The following is a 17,902-nucleotide window of genomic DNA, read 5'->3' as shown; positions in this document are numbered from 1 at the left end:
TTAGGAGACAGCACATTTTTGGTTCAGCACCTGGGTAGTGCTTGCTGATTGGTGGCTAAATGTAACCACCAATCGGCAAGCGCTACCCAGGTGATAAACAAAAAATGGGCCGTGAATTTAGGACCTTACATTCCTGCTTTTACAAATAATAGGAGTAAATTAGAAAGTTGCTTAAAATTGCATGCTGTATCTGAATCATGAAAGAAAACAATTGGGTTTGGCATCTCTAATATTTTGCTTTTTATGATAAAATGCTCTTTACTCACTCTTTCCTTTATCTTCTTTTCAGTTGGGGGAATTTATACAGTTATCCAGACAAAAGCAAAGATCACCACAGATGAATGGGGAGAAAACTACTTCCTGATTGGTCCCTACTTTGAGCACAATGTTCGGACTCAGGTTGAACTTATTGAGCCTCCAAATCCAGCCATCAAGCGTACTTTGGACTCCATGAACTCTAAGGGCTGCAAGGTGAGAAGGGTTTGCTTCCTGCTGAGTGTTTAATGAATTACAGTTATGTATTGAAACAGAGTGCAAACACTTTCATTTTCTCTTAGGAACGTTATAACCCCCTTAAAGGGACAGTCTAATGCAGTAAGAAATTGCTTTTAAGTATCCAATCAACATTTCCATATCTGCTCAGAACCAGCAGTTCTCTGCAGCTTCTAGCATGTCTAATTAATTATATTGTGGTTAAGCTGAAATATAGCATTTAATTTTTGCACTACAGTTTTTTTTTTGGGGGGGGGGGGGAGGGTTCTTACCATTTCTGCTCCATAGTATTATCCCTTGCTGGCATTGAAATGGTTAAAGTTCTATACTCAAGCACAATATATATTTCTGCATTTCAAGGCCTTGGTAAATGTTTAGTAAGAGCTGAAATAATCCTTGTGTAATGTTTACTGCACACTTAAACTGAAATATGTAACCTTGCAAAAGAAACCAGTTTTAACAGGCATGTTGATAACATTGGTAACAGCAGCTCCTAATATGCATATTTTTTTTTTCTGGCTTCATAGACTGTATTCTGTCTTGTGGCATTGCTAAAATTTGCTTCATCACTCACACATGTTTTTATTTCTTTCCCTGTTAGTCAGAGCTCAGGAGCACATATTTATCTACTAAATTTAGCCTTTCTCTGCAATGACCCTATGTTATGCAAGGATTTAGTTACGGCCCATGGAAAAGGTCAGCTCACCAATTCTGGACAGCATTTGTATGAGGCCTCAAATTCCAGGACAAGGACGCTTTTTTTTTTTTGTCTGAGTGTTCAGTGACTGTCCTGTCTTTATCACTGTGGTTGCAGTGTAGAGGTGACAGTTTAGAGGTCAGGATGTCATTGAAAAGGAAATAGTCTGTCATGACATGATTGCTGAGCTAAAGGAAGAAATGTGTATTGGAATTGTATTTAAAGGCTCCATAAAGTGTATATAATCTGTGGATTGTAATATTTTAATACATTGGTTGCTGGATAGAGCTACAGTGTGTTAAAGGGACACTCAATTCAAAATGTAACTTTCATTATTCAGATAGAGCATGCAATTTGAAACAACTTTCCAATTTACTTCCATTACCAAAATGTACACCATCTTTTTATATTTAAACTTTTTGAGTCACGAGCTCCTACTGAGCATGTGCAAGAATTCACAGAATAAGCGTGTATGCATTTGTGATTGGCTGCTGGCTGTCACATGGTACAGGGGGAGTGGAAATAGACATAACTTTTAAAATTGTCAGAAAAAAAATCTACTACTCCATTTGAAGTTCAGACCAAGTGCTATTGCATTGTCTTGCTATCTTGCATTTGTTGGTTATGCAAATCTACTGTATTGACTGGTCCTTTAATAGTACCAAATGATTTTATTTTTTCCAGGAAGAATTCTATAAACTACCAGTTCTTTCATACTCCCTCAAAATGTATCCTCAGTTATCTTGACCTGAATTACCAAATATGAGAGATTTAAAAAAAAAAAAAATTTCTTTGTTTCGGTTACTTTTATTTTTTCTTAATTTTTTTTTTTCTTTATTTTAAATTTGATAGTTGTACTACTGTTGGATAAACAAGGGCCATATATACTGCCTCTTATATAAATCACTTTATGACGCAAAGACAGAACTAAAAGCATTTTTATAAGTAGTGTTGAGAGAGAGAGAGAGAGAGAGAAAAAAAAAAAACAACAACAAAAAAAACACACTGGAGCCCTTTGCAGTTAAACGGATACTAAACCCATTTTTTTTTTAATTTCATGATTCGGATAGAACATGCTATTTCAAGCAACTTTCTAATTTACTCCTATTATATTTTTTTCTTTGTTCTTTTGCTATCTTTATTTTAAAAATATTTTGGTTCAGCACCTGGGTTGCGCTTTCTGATTGGTGGCTAAATGTACCCACCAATCAGGCTCTATCCAGGGTGCTGAACCAAAAATGGGCCGACTCCTTAGCTTAGATTCCTGCTTTTTCAAATAAAGATAGCAAAATAACGAAGAAAAATTGTTAATATGAGTAAATATAAAAGTTGCCTAACATTGCATGCTCTATCTGAATCCTAAAAGAAAAAAATGGGTTTAGTATCCCTTTAAGTAGAGGAAAACATGTAAAATCATATTTATGCAATATTGATATTTAATAAAGTGTTGGTGTTTGTTCTGTAAATATTTCACATTCCAATGTTCTGCACACAGCAGAATATCTTCTATGTGTTTTTTAAATAGATATTCATATCGCGAAAGAGAGAGATCAGTATCTCACAAAAGTGAGTACACCCCTCACATTTTTGTTAATATTTTATTATATCCTCATGTGACAACACTGATGAAATGACACTTTGCTACAATGTAAAGTAGTGAGTGTACAGTCTGTATAACAGTGTAAATTTGCTGTCCCCTCAAAATAACTCGACACACAGCCATTAATGTCTAAACCATTGGCAACAAAAGTGAGTACACCCCCAAGTGGAAATGTCCAAATTGGGCCCAATTGGCCATTTTCCCTCCCTGGTGTTATGTGACTCATTAGCGTTACAAGGTCTCAGGTGTGAATGGGGAGCAGGTGTGTTAAATTTGGTGTTATCGCTCTCACACTCTCTCATACTGGTCACTGGATGTTCAACATGGCACCTCTTGGCAAAGAACTCTCTGAGGATCTGAAAAAAAGAATTGTTGTTCTACATAAAGATGGCCTAGGCTATAAGCAGATTGCCAGGACCCTGAAACTGAGCTGCAGCACGGTGGGCAAGACCATACAGCAGTTTCACAGGACAGGTTCCACTCAGAACAGGCCTCGCCATGGTTGACAAAAGTTGAGTGCACGTGCTCAGCATCATATCTAGAGGTTGTCTTTGGGAAATAGATATAGGAGTGCTGCCAGCATTGCTGCAGAGGTTGAAGGGGTGGGGAGTCAGCCTGTCAGTGCTCAGACCATATGCCACACACTGCATCACATTGGTCTGCATGGCTGTCATCCCAGAATGAAGTCTCTTCTAAAGATGATGCATAAGAAACCCACAAACAGCTTGCTGAAGACAAGCAGACTAAGCACATGGATTACTGGAACCATGACCGGTGGTCCGATGAGGCCAAGATAAACTTTTTTGGTTCAGATTGTGTCAAGCGTGTGTGGCGTCAACCAGATGAGTACAAAGATAAGTGTGTCTTGCCTACAGTCAAGCATGGTGGTGGCAGTGTCATGGTCTGGGCCTGCATGAGTGCTGCAGACACTGGGGAGCTACAGTTCATTGATGGAACCATGAATGCCAACATGTACTGTGACATACTGAAGCAGAGCATGATCCCCCTCCCTCCAGAGACTGGGCCGCAGGGCATTATTCCAACATAACAACCCCAAACGCACCTCCAAGACGACCACTGCCTTGCTAAAGAAGCTGAGGGTAAAGGTGATGGACTGACCAAGCATGTCTCCAGACCTAAACCCTATTAAGCATCTGTGGGGCATTCTCAAACGGTAGGTGGGGGAGCACAAGGTCTCTAACATCCGCAAGCTCCATGATGTCGTCGTGGAAGAGGATTCCAGTGACAACCTGTGAAGCTCTGGTGAACTCCATGCCCATGAGGGTTAAGGCAGTGCTGGAAAATAATGGTGGCCACACAAAATATTGACATTTTGGGCCCAATTTGGACATTTCCACTTAGGGGTGTTCTCACTTTTGTTGCCAACGGTTTATACATTAATGTCTGTGTGTTTGAGTTATTTTGAGGGGACAGCAAATTTACACTGTTATACAGGCTGTACACTCGCTACTTTACATTGTAGAAAAGTGTCATTTCTTCAGTGTTGTCACATGAAAAGATAATAAAATTATTTACAAAAATGTGAGGAGTGTACTCACTTTTGTGAGATAGTATGAGTGTGTGTATATAATAATAAATTACAACTGTGTGTGTGTGTATATAATAATAAACACAACTGAATTGTGTGACTAGCGCTGCTGATTGGATTAGTGACGGTTTCCACTTTCAGTACCAGCATTGCTCTGTGGGTCCCGAGCAGTACATCTACTGTGTGGTAAACCCCTTTTGTGGGAGTTTTACACATAGTAGTGCAGGGTCGCTAATCTTAATTACATGCACTAAACAATTAAATTGTGACTATAAGCCTATAACTCCATTTGCTGCATTTCTTTTTCAATTACCAAACTTTCACTACCACCTGCAATATGGATTTCTTGATGTAATTTTGTTGGTAAAAATTGAAGTTTTCATACTCAGCCGATATGTTGACCCAGTATTAGAAAGTTATGTGATGCAGTATTACAGAATAATAATCCATTTACAGGGATAACTTAGAATCTTGGACAAGCATCTATTGATACAGTAGTTCAGCCAAATCACTTTGTTGCCCCTGTAGACCTGAAGTATTTATACTTGCATGTCGTTTCGTAGAACTCATTTCAAGCATCTGAGATTTGCTGTGGGAAATCAGCATTTCTGATCCATCTGCCCTTAAAGGTTTGCAACCTCAGACTACATTTTAATTAAAGTTCAGGACCTTTTTCTATCAGAAGATCTAAAATCTCACCTTCCCAATTACTATTTGGCCAGCAAGCATGCAGAGACATTGACTTCATGTTCTAATCACTCATCTAGCTGAAAGAAGTCTCCTGTTTCCATCATCCATGCCAGCTGAAAATTCTTCTCAGTGCAAAATTTTAAACCTTTCCAGTTCTTGTTGTGTCTTCCACAAGACGAGGCATTCCAGATATTACTGAAATCTACTTGGTTACCTCCCCTAAATCAACACAGAATGTTTCAGAAGATGGTTCACTGTGGGGATAGGCAACGGTGTATCTGATGGTAACGAACGCCAGGGGGAGAAATTATTTTCAAGAACCTCATGTCTAAAGTTGAACTTATCCCCTATTGCACCTTGTCTCCATTTTCTTCTGGTCCTGAAATGAATGAGATACAAGGCAAGCCAGAAATAAGTGTATTTTTAAATTTGCCCATAAGATAATTACTTAAAGGGACAGTCTAGTATAAATTAAACTTTTATTATTCAGATAGGACATGTAATTTTAATCAACTTTCCAATTTACTTTTATCATCAAATTAGCTTTTTTCTCTTGGTATTCTTAGTTTAAACTAAACATAGGTAGGCTCATATGCTAATTTCGAAGCCTTTGAGGGCTGCCTCTTATCACATGCTTTTTAAATCTCTTCAACACAAAGAGACAGAAAGTACACATGGGCTATATAGATAACACTGTGTTCAGGCACAGGGGGTTATTTAAGATTTGGCACAAAACAATGCTAAATTTAAGACAATAGATAATAAACAGTCACAGTCATGTGATCAGGGGGCTGGGAGAAGGTTCCTAGATACAAGATAATCACAGAGGTAAAAAGTATATTAATATAACTGTGATGGTTATGCAAAACTGGGGAATGGTTAATAAAGGGATTATCTATCTTTTAAAACCATAACAATTCTATGGTAGACTGTCCCTTTAACCTGCTAAAAACCCTGCAAAGGAGGACTTGTTTGGATGATGATGATGATTTTTCCCGAACGTTATTTAGGCTATTGTTTGTGTGTTCCCCCCCCCCCCCAGTATATTTTATCTTTAATATAACATTCCAAAATGTGTATTTTGTTCCTGCTCTGAATAAACCTGCATTCTCTATTTAAGCCTGTGGGGGCTTGCTGTGCTCAGATAATAACTCTGAAGGGCAATGGAAGTAGCCTCTTCTTCCAGTGAACACAAATAGCGAGGTATTGAACATAAATTGCTTGCTTGTTTAAATTCAAATATAGTTTTCATGGAAAAGAATACATAGTGTAAATCTATCTCATTAACAACCTGACTTGTAAGTTCTATAATTCACAGCAATCAATTAAAACAAAGCAGTTAAATAAGAGAACCTTCCTTGCATTTTGTATTTTTAACCTTACCACTGAATAGAAATAGTACCCCACTTATACTAATATGGTAAAACAAAAGTTAAACTTTAATTATTTAACTGACCTTCTCAACCTTTCTTTCCATTTTATTGATAAGAAGTGCTGTGGTGGTTGTATTTTAATGTAGACCACCTCATCTCATGTTGTCAAAATGGATGCTGATATAGTTTCCATTTTATAATGTTTTAATATGTACATCTGGAAATAGTGATTTGTGTATAAACTAATCGCCAATAAGAGGCTTTGCAATAGGAAGCAATCTTTCCACAAAAGGTGGTAGTATAGATCACATGCCCTTAAAAATTCAATACAGTAATCAGTAATATTCCCAATGGCCTTTCCAATGTCAAAATGTCACTGGGGGAGGGGAAAGGATGCTGATTTCAGAGCTTTTACCTTTCATGGACTATGCAAGCAATTAAGCATTCAGTGAGGATTGCGAGAAGATTTTCTCTTCCTCTCTCTCTCCCTCTTTTTCCCATGTATGTATGTTTCACACACTAACCCCGCTCGGGTATCACCACTAACTAGAAGTTGCCTCAATCGATATGAGGTAATTTGCTGCACCAGTAAGAAAGTGGGGCCAGAATCCCTGTAACTGGTAGTCTTCCTGATCGTTTGGGATATGGCAGAGTTAGTCCTCCACCCGTTTACTCTCCGATCGTCAGAATGTATTGCGATGTGGTTAGAGGGAGAATGTGCACAAGAAAAAAATATAGTGCAATAACGTTTTATTTTCAAACCATTATTAGAAACATACACCACTCACATTTTCACATCCCAAACATAGGAGGTATGTATATAGCAAATTAGTTCCCTTATGTTGTCAATGCGGATATAGAGCTCTCTAATAACTCGAACAGCTCACAGGTATCAGTTCTTAGGTTTGACAGCTACTGTGTCAAGTGAAACCTTTACATCTATTTCTAGACCCTAATCCTTCCAGGAAAATAAAACATAAGGATAATTGATTTCATTCTTCTTGTTGCACAGTTGTATTTTGGACGCTGGCTGATTGAGGGGAGTCCATATGTGATCCTGATCGACATTGCAGCAACAGCCTGGAACCTTGACCGCTGGAAAACAGAATTGTGGGATAGTTGTGCCATTGGCATTCCTTGGTATGATCGCGAGGCCAATGATGCTGTCCTATTTGGCTTTCTTACAGCCTGGTTTCTAGGTGAGGTAAGTAAAAAGGACTTGATAAAGCATATTCACAAATGTAAAATGTGTGCACAATATCAGCCATGCTAACTTTGGAAAAGCATTACCTGATATTACTTGATTTACTCTAAAGTTTTGAAAAGTAACCAGTAAACCTTTTTAAATTGCTTTGCTATAATGTTTTGAGTTGGTGACTCACATGTCCTTTAACTGCCTTTGTCAGGCTACCATTAAAAATTAAACTGGATAGTTATGTTTGACAGTATACACATAGATTGTGGTTTTTCAAGCAATGTTTTTACTGGTTCAGACATTTGCTAAATAATAATTTTTCATTTGATTCAATATTTTGCATAATGTTACTTTTCCTTACATGTGCAGAATAGTTAAATGGACACAGAACCCACATTTTCTTTTCATGATTCAAATAGAGCATGCAATTTTAAGCAACTTTCTAATTTACTCCTTTTTTAAATGTAGCCACCAATTGGCAAGCACTACCCAGGTGCTGAACCAAAAATGGGCTGGCTCCTTTGCTTACTTTCTCGCTTTTTCAAATAAAGATAGCAAGAGAGAGAAGAAAATTTGATAATAGGTGTAAATTAGAAAGTTGCTTAAAATTGCATGCTCTATCTGAATCATGAGAGAAAATATTTTGGTTCTGTGTCCCTTTTAAGCACACACTTACCTTATTTGAGACATCAGCTCCATAATATGTAATTCTGTATTCACAATGGCACAACACTGATTTGTGTTCCTGTAATTTATGTATTTTTTTTAGACAATTTTGTTTGTATGTATGTGTGTGTGTGTATGTGTATATGTGTGTGTGTATGTGTATATGTGTGTAGTATATATATATATATATATATATATATATATATATATATATATATATATATATATATATATATATATATATATATATATATATATATATATATATATATATATATATACACACACATACATACACTGTATATTATTATTTTTTTCCACTAATGCAACTTAAAAGGAGAAACTAATAGATGAGAGAGACTCATTACATACCAAGCAAGATAGTTCAAGCCGTGATTTGTCATAATTGTGATGATTATAGCTTACAGCTCATGGAAACCCCAAATCCACAATTTCAGAAAATTAGAATATTGTGAAAAGGTGCAATATTCTAGGCTCAAAGTGTCCCACTCTAATCAGCTAATTAAGCCATAACACCTGCAAAGGGTTCCTGAGCCTTTAAATTGTCTCTGTCTGGTTCAGTAGGAATCACAATCATGGGAAAGACTGCTGACCTGACAGTTGTGCAAAAAAACATCATTGACACCTTCCATAAGGAGGGAAAGCATCAAAAGGTAATTGCAAAAGAAGTTGGATGTTCCCAAAGTGCTGTATCAAAGCACATTAATAGAAAGTTATTTGGAAGGGAAAAGTGTGGAAGAAAAATGTGCACAAGCAGCAGGGATGACCACAGCCTGGAGAGGATTGTCAGGAAAAGGCCATTCAAAAGTGTTGGGGACTTTCACAAGAGCCACCACACACAGATGGATCCTGGACGTGGGCTTCAAATGTCATATTCCTCTTGTCAAGCTACTCCTGAACAACAAACCACGTTGGAATCGTCTTACTTGGGCTAAAGAAAAACAGACCTGGTCTGTTGCTCAGTGGTCCAAAGTCCTCTTTTCTGATGAGAGCAAATTTTGCATCTCATTTGGAAACCAAGGACCCAGAGTATGGAGGAAGAATGGAGAGGCACACAATGCAAGATGCTTGAAGTCCAGTGTGAAGTTTACACAGTCTGTGTTGATTTGGGGAGCCATGTCATCTGCTGGTGTTGGTCCACTGTGCTTCATTAAGTCCAGGGTCAACGCAGCCATCTACCAGGAGATTTTGGAGCACTTCATGCTTCCTTCCGCAGACGAGCTCTTTGGGGATGCTGACTTAATTTTCCAGCAGGACTTGGCACCAAAACCTGGTTCAATAACCGTGGGATTACTGTGCTTGATTGGCCAGCCTGACCTGAACCCCATAGAGAATCTATGAGGCATTGCGAATCTGAGGCATTGCCAAGAGAAAGATGAGACATGAGACTGAACAATGCAGAAGAGCTGAAGGCTGCTGTTGAAGCATCCTGGTCTTCCATAACACCTCAGCAGGGCCACAGGCTGATAGCTTTCATGCCACGCCGCATTGAGGCAGTAATTGCTGCAAAAGAGGCCCAAACCAAGTACTGAGTACATACAGTATGCATGCTTATACTTTTAAGAGGTCCAACATTGTTCTACAGGTATGTGCAATCCTTGTTTTATTGATTTGCATGTAATATTCTAATTTTCTGAGATTGTGGATTTGAGGTTTTCATGAGCTGTAAGCCATAATCATCACAATTATGACAAATCACGGCTTGAACTATCTTGCTTTGCATGTAATGAGTCTCTCATATATTAGTTTCACCTTATAAGTTGCATTAGTGAAATAAATGAACTTTTGCACGATATTCTAATTTTTCGAGTTTCACGTATGTATATCATGTTGATTGGAGTAGCCGTGTTAGTCCAGAGATTTTAGATATCAAAATTAAGAGTATTGCATTGAGCAATGATCCCCCCTTTTTTATTTTTTTTATTTATTGGACTAACTATACATTTATAAGATGACAAGCTTTCGGAAGAATGTCTTCCTTTTGCTAGCGGTATTGCTTCAGACTTGAAAAAGGAAGACATTCTTCCGAAAGCTTGTCATCTTATAAATGTATAGTTAGTCCAATAAAAAAGTATAATTGCTCAATGCAATACTCTTGTTATTTTGAGATATATATTATAATATAATATATACACTACATTATTCTCAACAGGTAATGTTACCAACCGAGTGGTATTATAACTGGCTTGGGGCAGTGCAATACAGGTACAAATCCCCAAATCCAGAATTCCAAAATCCATTCTTATTCTCTAATCCAAACTTTTTTTTATATTAATAATTTTATAAAAATAAAATGTTATAAACAAAATTACTTCCCTTCCCCTCTTTAAAGGGACATTATACACACTTTATTTGCATAAATGTTTTGTAGATCTATTTATATAGCCCATACATTTTTTTTATTTTTTTTATTTTAAATGTATAGTTTGGTTATTTTTAAATAACATTGCTCTGATTTTCAGACTCCTAACCAAGCCCCAAAGTTTTATGAGAATACTGTCAGCTATCTTCTCCAGCTTGCTCCTGTTTGTGTAAAGGGTCTTTTCATATGCAAAAGAAGGGGAGTGTCTTATTTCCCACTTGCAGTGGGCTTTCCAGCTACCTTTTCAACAGAGCTATACTGGATTTTTATATCCGTATCTGTGAATTTTATTTTTTATAGTAGTGTCTATTACATGCAGTTTGAGTGTATACTGTCACTTTAAGCCACACTCTTTTTTTCTATTTGTGTCTTTGCTTTGATTTTTTAAAATGCAATTAATAGTTCTATATTTATTTAAAACAACAACTATTACCTTTCTGATTACAGTGCTATACTATCTTTCTGATGATACTATGTATACAAAAGCGTTTAAAAATGGTATAAATTACCTTTAGGTTGCACGTATAGGCTGTATTATGATATGTAAATATTGCCTAATTGGTATAAGATTTCATTTTACAGATGCAAATACTCAAAAATCCAAACCCTTTTTCAATCACCAAGCAGTTTGGATAAAGGATTTTCTACCTGTATTAGAACATCTGTCCATTTATTAATGTTACTTTTGCCAGAGCTTAAACTTGGGACAGAATTGGGTGCATACATTTTTTTTTTTTCTCCAAGTTTATTAGTCTTGCTAGTTTTTTTTTTTTTTTTTTTTTTTTTTTTTCATTCTGCATTCGTGGTGCCAAAAAAGGGGCAGAGAATACAGGAAAGCTTGAAGGAGTTGAGATCGTATGACAAATCGTCTCTTTCATATGCAGTGATGTACAGGGGGTCTGACCATTCATGTATACAACTTCCTCTGTCCTATACTGACAGAGCATTACTAAATGATTGATGTGATGGTCAGTAACTCAGCACAGGTTTGTCCACTCCACTGTTAATCTAGCATAGTGAGGTGTTAGTCTTACTGAACATGGGCAATCTCTTTCACTTCAGCCTCTGAACAGACAGTACAGTGGTGTATGAGCTTGCTGTTCTGTTTTTTATTGTAAAATTGTTAAGAATCTGACTTTTTTTTTTTGTGCAGTGTAAACTGCACACATACTACACTATTTAAAAAAAAAAAAAAAATCACTCTGGGGATTAGAGAATTATTTTTCTTTTAGTATTAGAGTTGTAGCTTAATATTGCAGTAAGAGCATAGGTGGGACTAGTAAGTCTGTGTCCTGCCTTTGTTGGGGGGGGCTAATTTAATTTAACAAAACAAACTTTGAATAGAATTTTTTTTTTCTTGCGGTTAGTCCAACTGCACATTTATATTGCAATGGGGAAATAGCTAGCACTACTAGGTAGGCCTCCTGCCTTTGTTGGAGTGAAAAAAAAGTTTTTTCATTTGTTTTAACTTTTTTTTTTTTTTATTACTAGTACCCCTCATCTAATTGAAATCATAATTGCTATTGCAGTGGGGGCACCGTGGCTACTTGGCAGCTTGCCCACCCATAAAACAAAAGTGGACAGTGAGTGGAACTAAAGGTTATGAATTGACATTGTTTGTCTCAAAACCTAGTAGTTGGATTGAAAGGGGGTCGGAGGTTAACAAGCAGCCTTTGTGTACATGTCTGCTCCCAAAACCACCTGCCCCAGTCAGTTCTACCGCTAAGAGTTCTGCCACACTCCTGATTCCTACCATGTTTTATAGCAGCAACTGCAGCAGGGCAGACACTGGCAAAATGAGATAATCTATAACTCCTGCAAACAGTCAGGGAGAAAAGGGAAGTATAGAGCAGGTTTCTTCCACAGTCTCTATTTTGGGTGAATAGGATTTGCAATTCCCAGCATGTCTGCTATAGACTTGGTACCAACATCTCCGCACTCACCACAAGGCTGTGTTATTGAGGGAAGAAGGCGGGCCAGCATATGTAACAGCTCAACAATCTCCTTATCACAGTTGGCAACACCACCTACTAGGAGCAGCACTACCAACAGTAGTCAGGACAGAGGACATGGTATTGTTAGCAATCAGCAGAGTCAGGTACCATCTTTAACATAACGACTGTGTTCAGCCCACCCTAGAGGATTTTGGGGGGTTTCATTTTAGGGGGAATTCCAACCAGCAGTCCAGAAAATTAACCTGTGATAGGTTAGCTGTCAGTGGTGCATCTGCCATGCTCGAAGGGGAGTCTTTCAAGCATTTGATGGAAGCAGCTGCTCCCCACTACCACCTCCCTTCGTATAGCACTTTCAGCAGGAGAGTAGTCCCTTCACTATACCGACCCTGCATTGTTGTGTAGAAGGAGCAGTTGGCGAATGCTTCTGGACAGTCAGTGCACTTTACCACTGACTTATGTAGTGCTCCTAGCGGTTGGTAGATTGGCAGGGTTATCCATCATTCCTCCTCCATGCTGAGTTGTTGTATGAGCAGTATACTGTTGACAATATATTGCAGGCTCTTAAGAGGATAGTTGTGCAGTGGGTAGGAGAGCAGGAAAACACGAAGGTAGAAATGGGATTCATTGGCAGACTGGCACCCAATATGGTAAAGGCTCTCAGTGAGGGTAACTTTATCAGTGTGCTTTCTTTGCCTCACATCCTCCACCTGGTGGTAAATGCTAGGTTAGCAACTTTACTTGAATGGAGCAGAAGTTAGCTCCTTAGGTAGGAACAGGAGAAGGCAGGGCTTCCCCAGCATAGTCTTTAGCAAGGCACAACTACTAGGTGGAACTCTACTTTGTATATGCTGGAATGTGTCTATGAATATGGCTCATTTAGCTGAAACACGTTAGACAGTCTAAGTGCTATCCTGCTTTTTTTGTCACTATCTATCTTACTGCAAAGCTGTTTTTAATAGAATTAAGATAAAGTTGTTATACTTTTTAACAAAACGTTACGTTTGGGACATCCTTTCTCTTTTGAACCTAAAGGATATGCTGTAATGTATCTTGGAGCAGCAGATGCTATGGCTTCTTATCAATACATTGGGCCATTAGGCAGTGGACCATGATTGGTCAGTCCTACATTCTTTTAGGAATGCGACCGAGAACAAGAGCAAAAAACACAGCCAGTCACCTATTGAGCAAGATAGATACCTTCCTGGAAAATCGTGATGAGATTCCTGGTGGGGTACTAAGCAGTTAGGTAGCAGCACTTGTCAGGAGACTGAATGAGAAGCTATATGGTCAAATGCGGAAGAGTCTGGAGAAATGCCCTGAACTGATGCTGGCCAACTTATGTGATCCCAGAAGGCAAGGAGAGTCCATGACTCCATTCCTTACTTTTGGGAAATACCACCAGGAGGAGACAGACACCCCAGCTAAAGGCTTAACTATCTCTCCCACTTCCCCTATCCCCCAGTCTTTCGTCACTATAGGAGGTGTAAGAAGATTTGGATAGTCCTGTAATGGATATGTTCCCTTCAAGAAAGGACTGGAGTTTTAATTAATCATGTCAACCTCTGTGAGAGTATTGATGAAAGTTAGTCTGGAGATGCAGGGAAAGTTTTTCTCTTCAAACCCATCCAGACTGTTGCTAACAACTCCTGAGCAATCGGTGTTGACGAGTTTCACTGCTTGCTGTTACACTCTCAAGTCCATGTCATAAGCGCTGCTGGAGGGAAAGACTATATATAAATATATATGATATAATCACACAGAGAAAACACAACACTCACTTACAAGTTTTCAGCTAAGATTTAAAAGCAAAAATGGAAAGGTTAGTCACTGCATCTGGCCAAATGGGACAAGCTCAGGTACCACGTCGAGGTCCTTTCCAATACCGGAGACCCTAAAACAGCCACACAATGCATGCTTTCAAATCCAAACAAACTGAAAACAAGGGAAGGGTGCACAGGAATATGTAATCACCCTAGACATATACAAAACACGGAAGGGAACTGCACTCTCATACCGGACCGGGTACACATCCCATGACCCTGCAACATGCTCAGCCCTGGGTGCCACTGGCACTCACAGGAAGCTGTGCTGTCCCCAGAGCCACAAGCAGTTAACCCCAGACAGGTCTGGGTGCTGGGTTTTCTCTGTGTGTTGTATTAATTTGTTTTGTAATTTTCCCTATGGTTCTTGCACCCAGACCTGTCTGGGGTTAACTGCTTGTGTACCCGGTCCGGTATGAGAGTGCAGTTCCCTTCCGTGTTAAATATAAACGTTTTAATGTAACGTTTCGGAGACAAAGTATCCCCTTCCTCAGGCGCATACTTTGTCTCCGAAACGTTACATTAAAACTTTTTGGTGTTTGAAAATGTCCAGCGAGTGCAAGTTTTTGCTACTATTATCTACTACTCACTAGCACCCTGGCTGCTGAATTTTGAAGTGAGAGTGCTCATCTTGGATATATATATATATATATATATATATATATATATATATATATATATTTTAAAACGCTATACAGGGTCACAGTGTGGCTCCTTAATACCTCGAGAGGATCAATGGTTAATATCTCCTTCGGGGAGATTATTTTAACAGCTTGGAAATTTATATCTGCTTAACGTGAGTTTTTTTTGGGCTCATAGACTTTGTTTTTTGTTTTTTTGGCTTTGAACAAACGGGTTTAACTTTAGTTTTTGAAGTGTTGCGCAGCTCATAATAACTTGGCGCACTTTTTAATAACAGGGGAAGTCCTGTCTTAAGCCCCACGTGACCGGGTGCGGTTTCTTTCATTTCCTTAGATCCTGCTGCAGACATCATTCCTGAGGAGGGCATGTTCACTGTTAGCTGTCTGGGTCTAGGAGGTGGTGAGTGCCCCAGCCATTTTGAGTATTAAGGTGCCGTTTTTTTTAAATAAAAACGATTTTTTGTTTGTCTTTCTGTGGGTATATACAAAGCTCTGGAAGACTCGGATACTACATTAAAAGGTTCCGCTCCTTCTGTACCAATGAATAATTCCTGTTTATATTGTGAGGAGGCTGTGGTTAGCACGTTGCTCAATTTTGTTCCATTTGCCTAAACACTGTTGTAAAGTCTAGGAAGGGAGAAAAGCCTGCTAATACTCATAGCGCTCTGAGCCGTCTACTTCTCAGGAATCTTGGTCCCGAGAAATAGCTACCCTTTCTACATTACCCACTCCACATGCAGTTCCCCGCAGCTCATCTAATCCTCCATCTGGAGGGGGCCTTTTCCCAGCGGACTTTACAGCGCAGTTACAATTGGCAGTGTCTGTTGGCAATTGGCAGTGTCTGTGGCCCTCTTGTGGTCTGTGCCAGAGTGTCTTACCTCGCTCTAACAAACGCAAGAGAAAGGTTAAACCTAGTTCTCCTTACCTAGAGTCATCTAAATATTTGTCGGATTTAGCTACTGTGTCCCAGCTTTCCGAGGATGAGTTAACCTCTGTGGCTTCAGAGGGTGAACTTTCTGAGTCAGAGACTTCAGTTTCTAAACCTTCTTCAGCAGAGGAACCCCCCCCCCTTTTTAATAAAAAACGCAGATGCTCAATTTTAAAAGGAGATTCTGTCTATGCTAGAGGTTCCAGAGGCTACACTCCCTGAGGAACCTAAGATCCCTAAATTTAAACAGGGTTTGTGAAGATAGGAAGGTCCCTCTGACTTTTCCTGTGCCAGTTAAGATGGCAAACATTAGTAACGAATAGGAAAGAGTAGGAACTTCTCCCCCCCCCCCCCGTCTACTTTAAAAAAAAAATCCCTGTCCCTGACTCTCAATAAGATTTGTGGGGCTCCATCCCTAAGGTGGATGGTGCTATCTCTACGCTGGCTAAGCATATGGGGTTTTATTTCAACCGGCGATAGCTGGAGCAGCTACCTACTGGTTCGACACTCTGTCAGAGCTCATTGAGGTGGAGACTCCCCTCGAGGATATTCAGTAAAGAATTAAAGAACTGAGAATTGATAACTCTTTCATCTGTGATGTGAATATGCAGATTATTCGCTTAAATGTAAAGGCTTCTGGCTTTACAGTCCTAGCCCGCTGGGCTCTCTGGTTGAAGTCTTGGTCTGCGGATATGACTTCTAAATCTAGACTCCTTTCTCTTCCTTTCAAGGGGAAGATTTTTTTCGGGCCAAGGATGGACTCCATTATTTCTACAGTTACCTGAGGGAAGGGTGCCTTCCTACCGCAGGACAAGAAAAATTAGGCCTAAGGGACGGCAATTGTCTAATTTTTGTTCTGGCAAATCACAACAGCAATCCTCATCCAAGTCCGAGCAGCCCAAGGGTACTTCGAAGTTTGCTCACTCCTGGAATAAGTCCAAACAGACTAAGAAGCCCGCCAATAACAAATCGGCATGAAGGGGCGGCCCCCGATCCGGGATCTGATCGAGCAGGGGGCAGACTGTCTCTTTTTTCAGTCTCTTGGTTCCAGGATGTACAGAATGTTTGGGTCCTGGAGATTGTATCTCAAGGATACAGGATAGGATTCAAGTCTCATCCGCCCAGGGGCAGATTCCTACTCTCCACTCAGTCTACAAGACCAGAAAAGATGGCTGCCTTCTTAGGTTGCGTACGGGATCTCTCATCTCTAGGAGTAATTGTCCCGGTACCTACAGAGGTTTGGGATGTTATTCAAACATTTTTGTGGTTCCAAAGAAAGAGGGAACTTTTCGTCCGAATCTGGGCCGAAAGTGCCTAAAAAAGTTTCAGAGTGTTCATTATAATTTTGGTCAATCCTTTCTCTGGTTCAGGAAGGACAGTTATGACCACAATAGACCTAAAGGATGCCTACCTTCACGTCCCGATACACAGGGAACATTTTCAGTTCCTGAGGTTTGCTTTTCTGGACCAGCACTTCCAGTTCATAGCTCTTCCTTTTGGCCTAACTACTGAGCCAAGGATATTTTCGAAGGTTCTGGGAGCTCTTCTAGCCGTCACCAGAACATGAGGTATTGCAGTAGCGCCTTACCTGGACGATATCTTGGTACAGGCACCATCTTTTCGTCTAGCGGGAGAACATTCAGAGTCCCTTCTCAATATTCTTCGATCACATGGATGAAAGATAAACTTGGGGAAAAGAGTTCTCTTACTCCAGGTACAAGGGTGAATATCCTGGGGCAAAATAATAGACTCCATATCCATGAGAATATTTCTCACAGATCAGAGACATTGCAAGCTAACTTATACATGTCTTGCCCTCCAGGCCTCCTCGAGACCCTCAGTGTATGGAGGTGATCGGACTCAGTGTCTTGTATAGATATCATTCCTTGCCAGATTCCATCTCAGACCCTTAC

The 17,902-nt window shown here is 39.4% G+C and overlaps 1 protein-coding gene across 1 annotated transcript in view; it reads left to right on the top strand.

The window, feature by feature from the left end:
* Positions 1-17,902, top strand: part of GYS1 (glycogen synthase 1) — a 143,310-nt gene that overhangs the window by 24,583 nt on the left and 100,825 nt on the right. The window contains 2 exon segments of the mRNA XM_053690787.1: positions 290-471; positions 7,414-7,605. Of these exon segments, the coding sequence (XP_053546762.1) occupies positions 290-471; positions 7,414-7,605 (374 nt within the window).

The sequence above is a fragment of the Bombina bombina genome, chromosome 8, assembly GCF_027579735.1.
Source record: "Bombina bombina isolate aBomBom1 chromosome 8, aBomBom1.pri, whole genome shotgun sequence".
Lineage (NCBI taxonomy): Eukaryota > Metazoa > Chordata > Amphibia > Anura > Bombinatoridae > Bombina > Bombina bombina.
The sequence above is the reverse complement of the archived record's forward strand: the minus strand, read 5'-3'. Positions and strand labels throughout refer to the sequence as shown.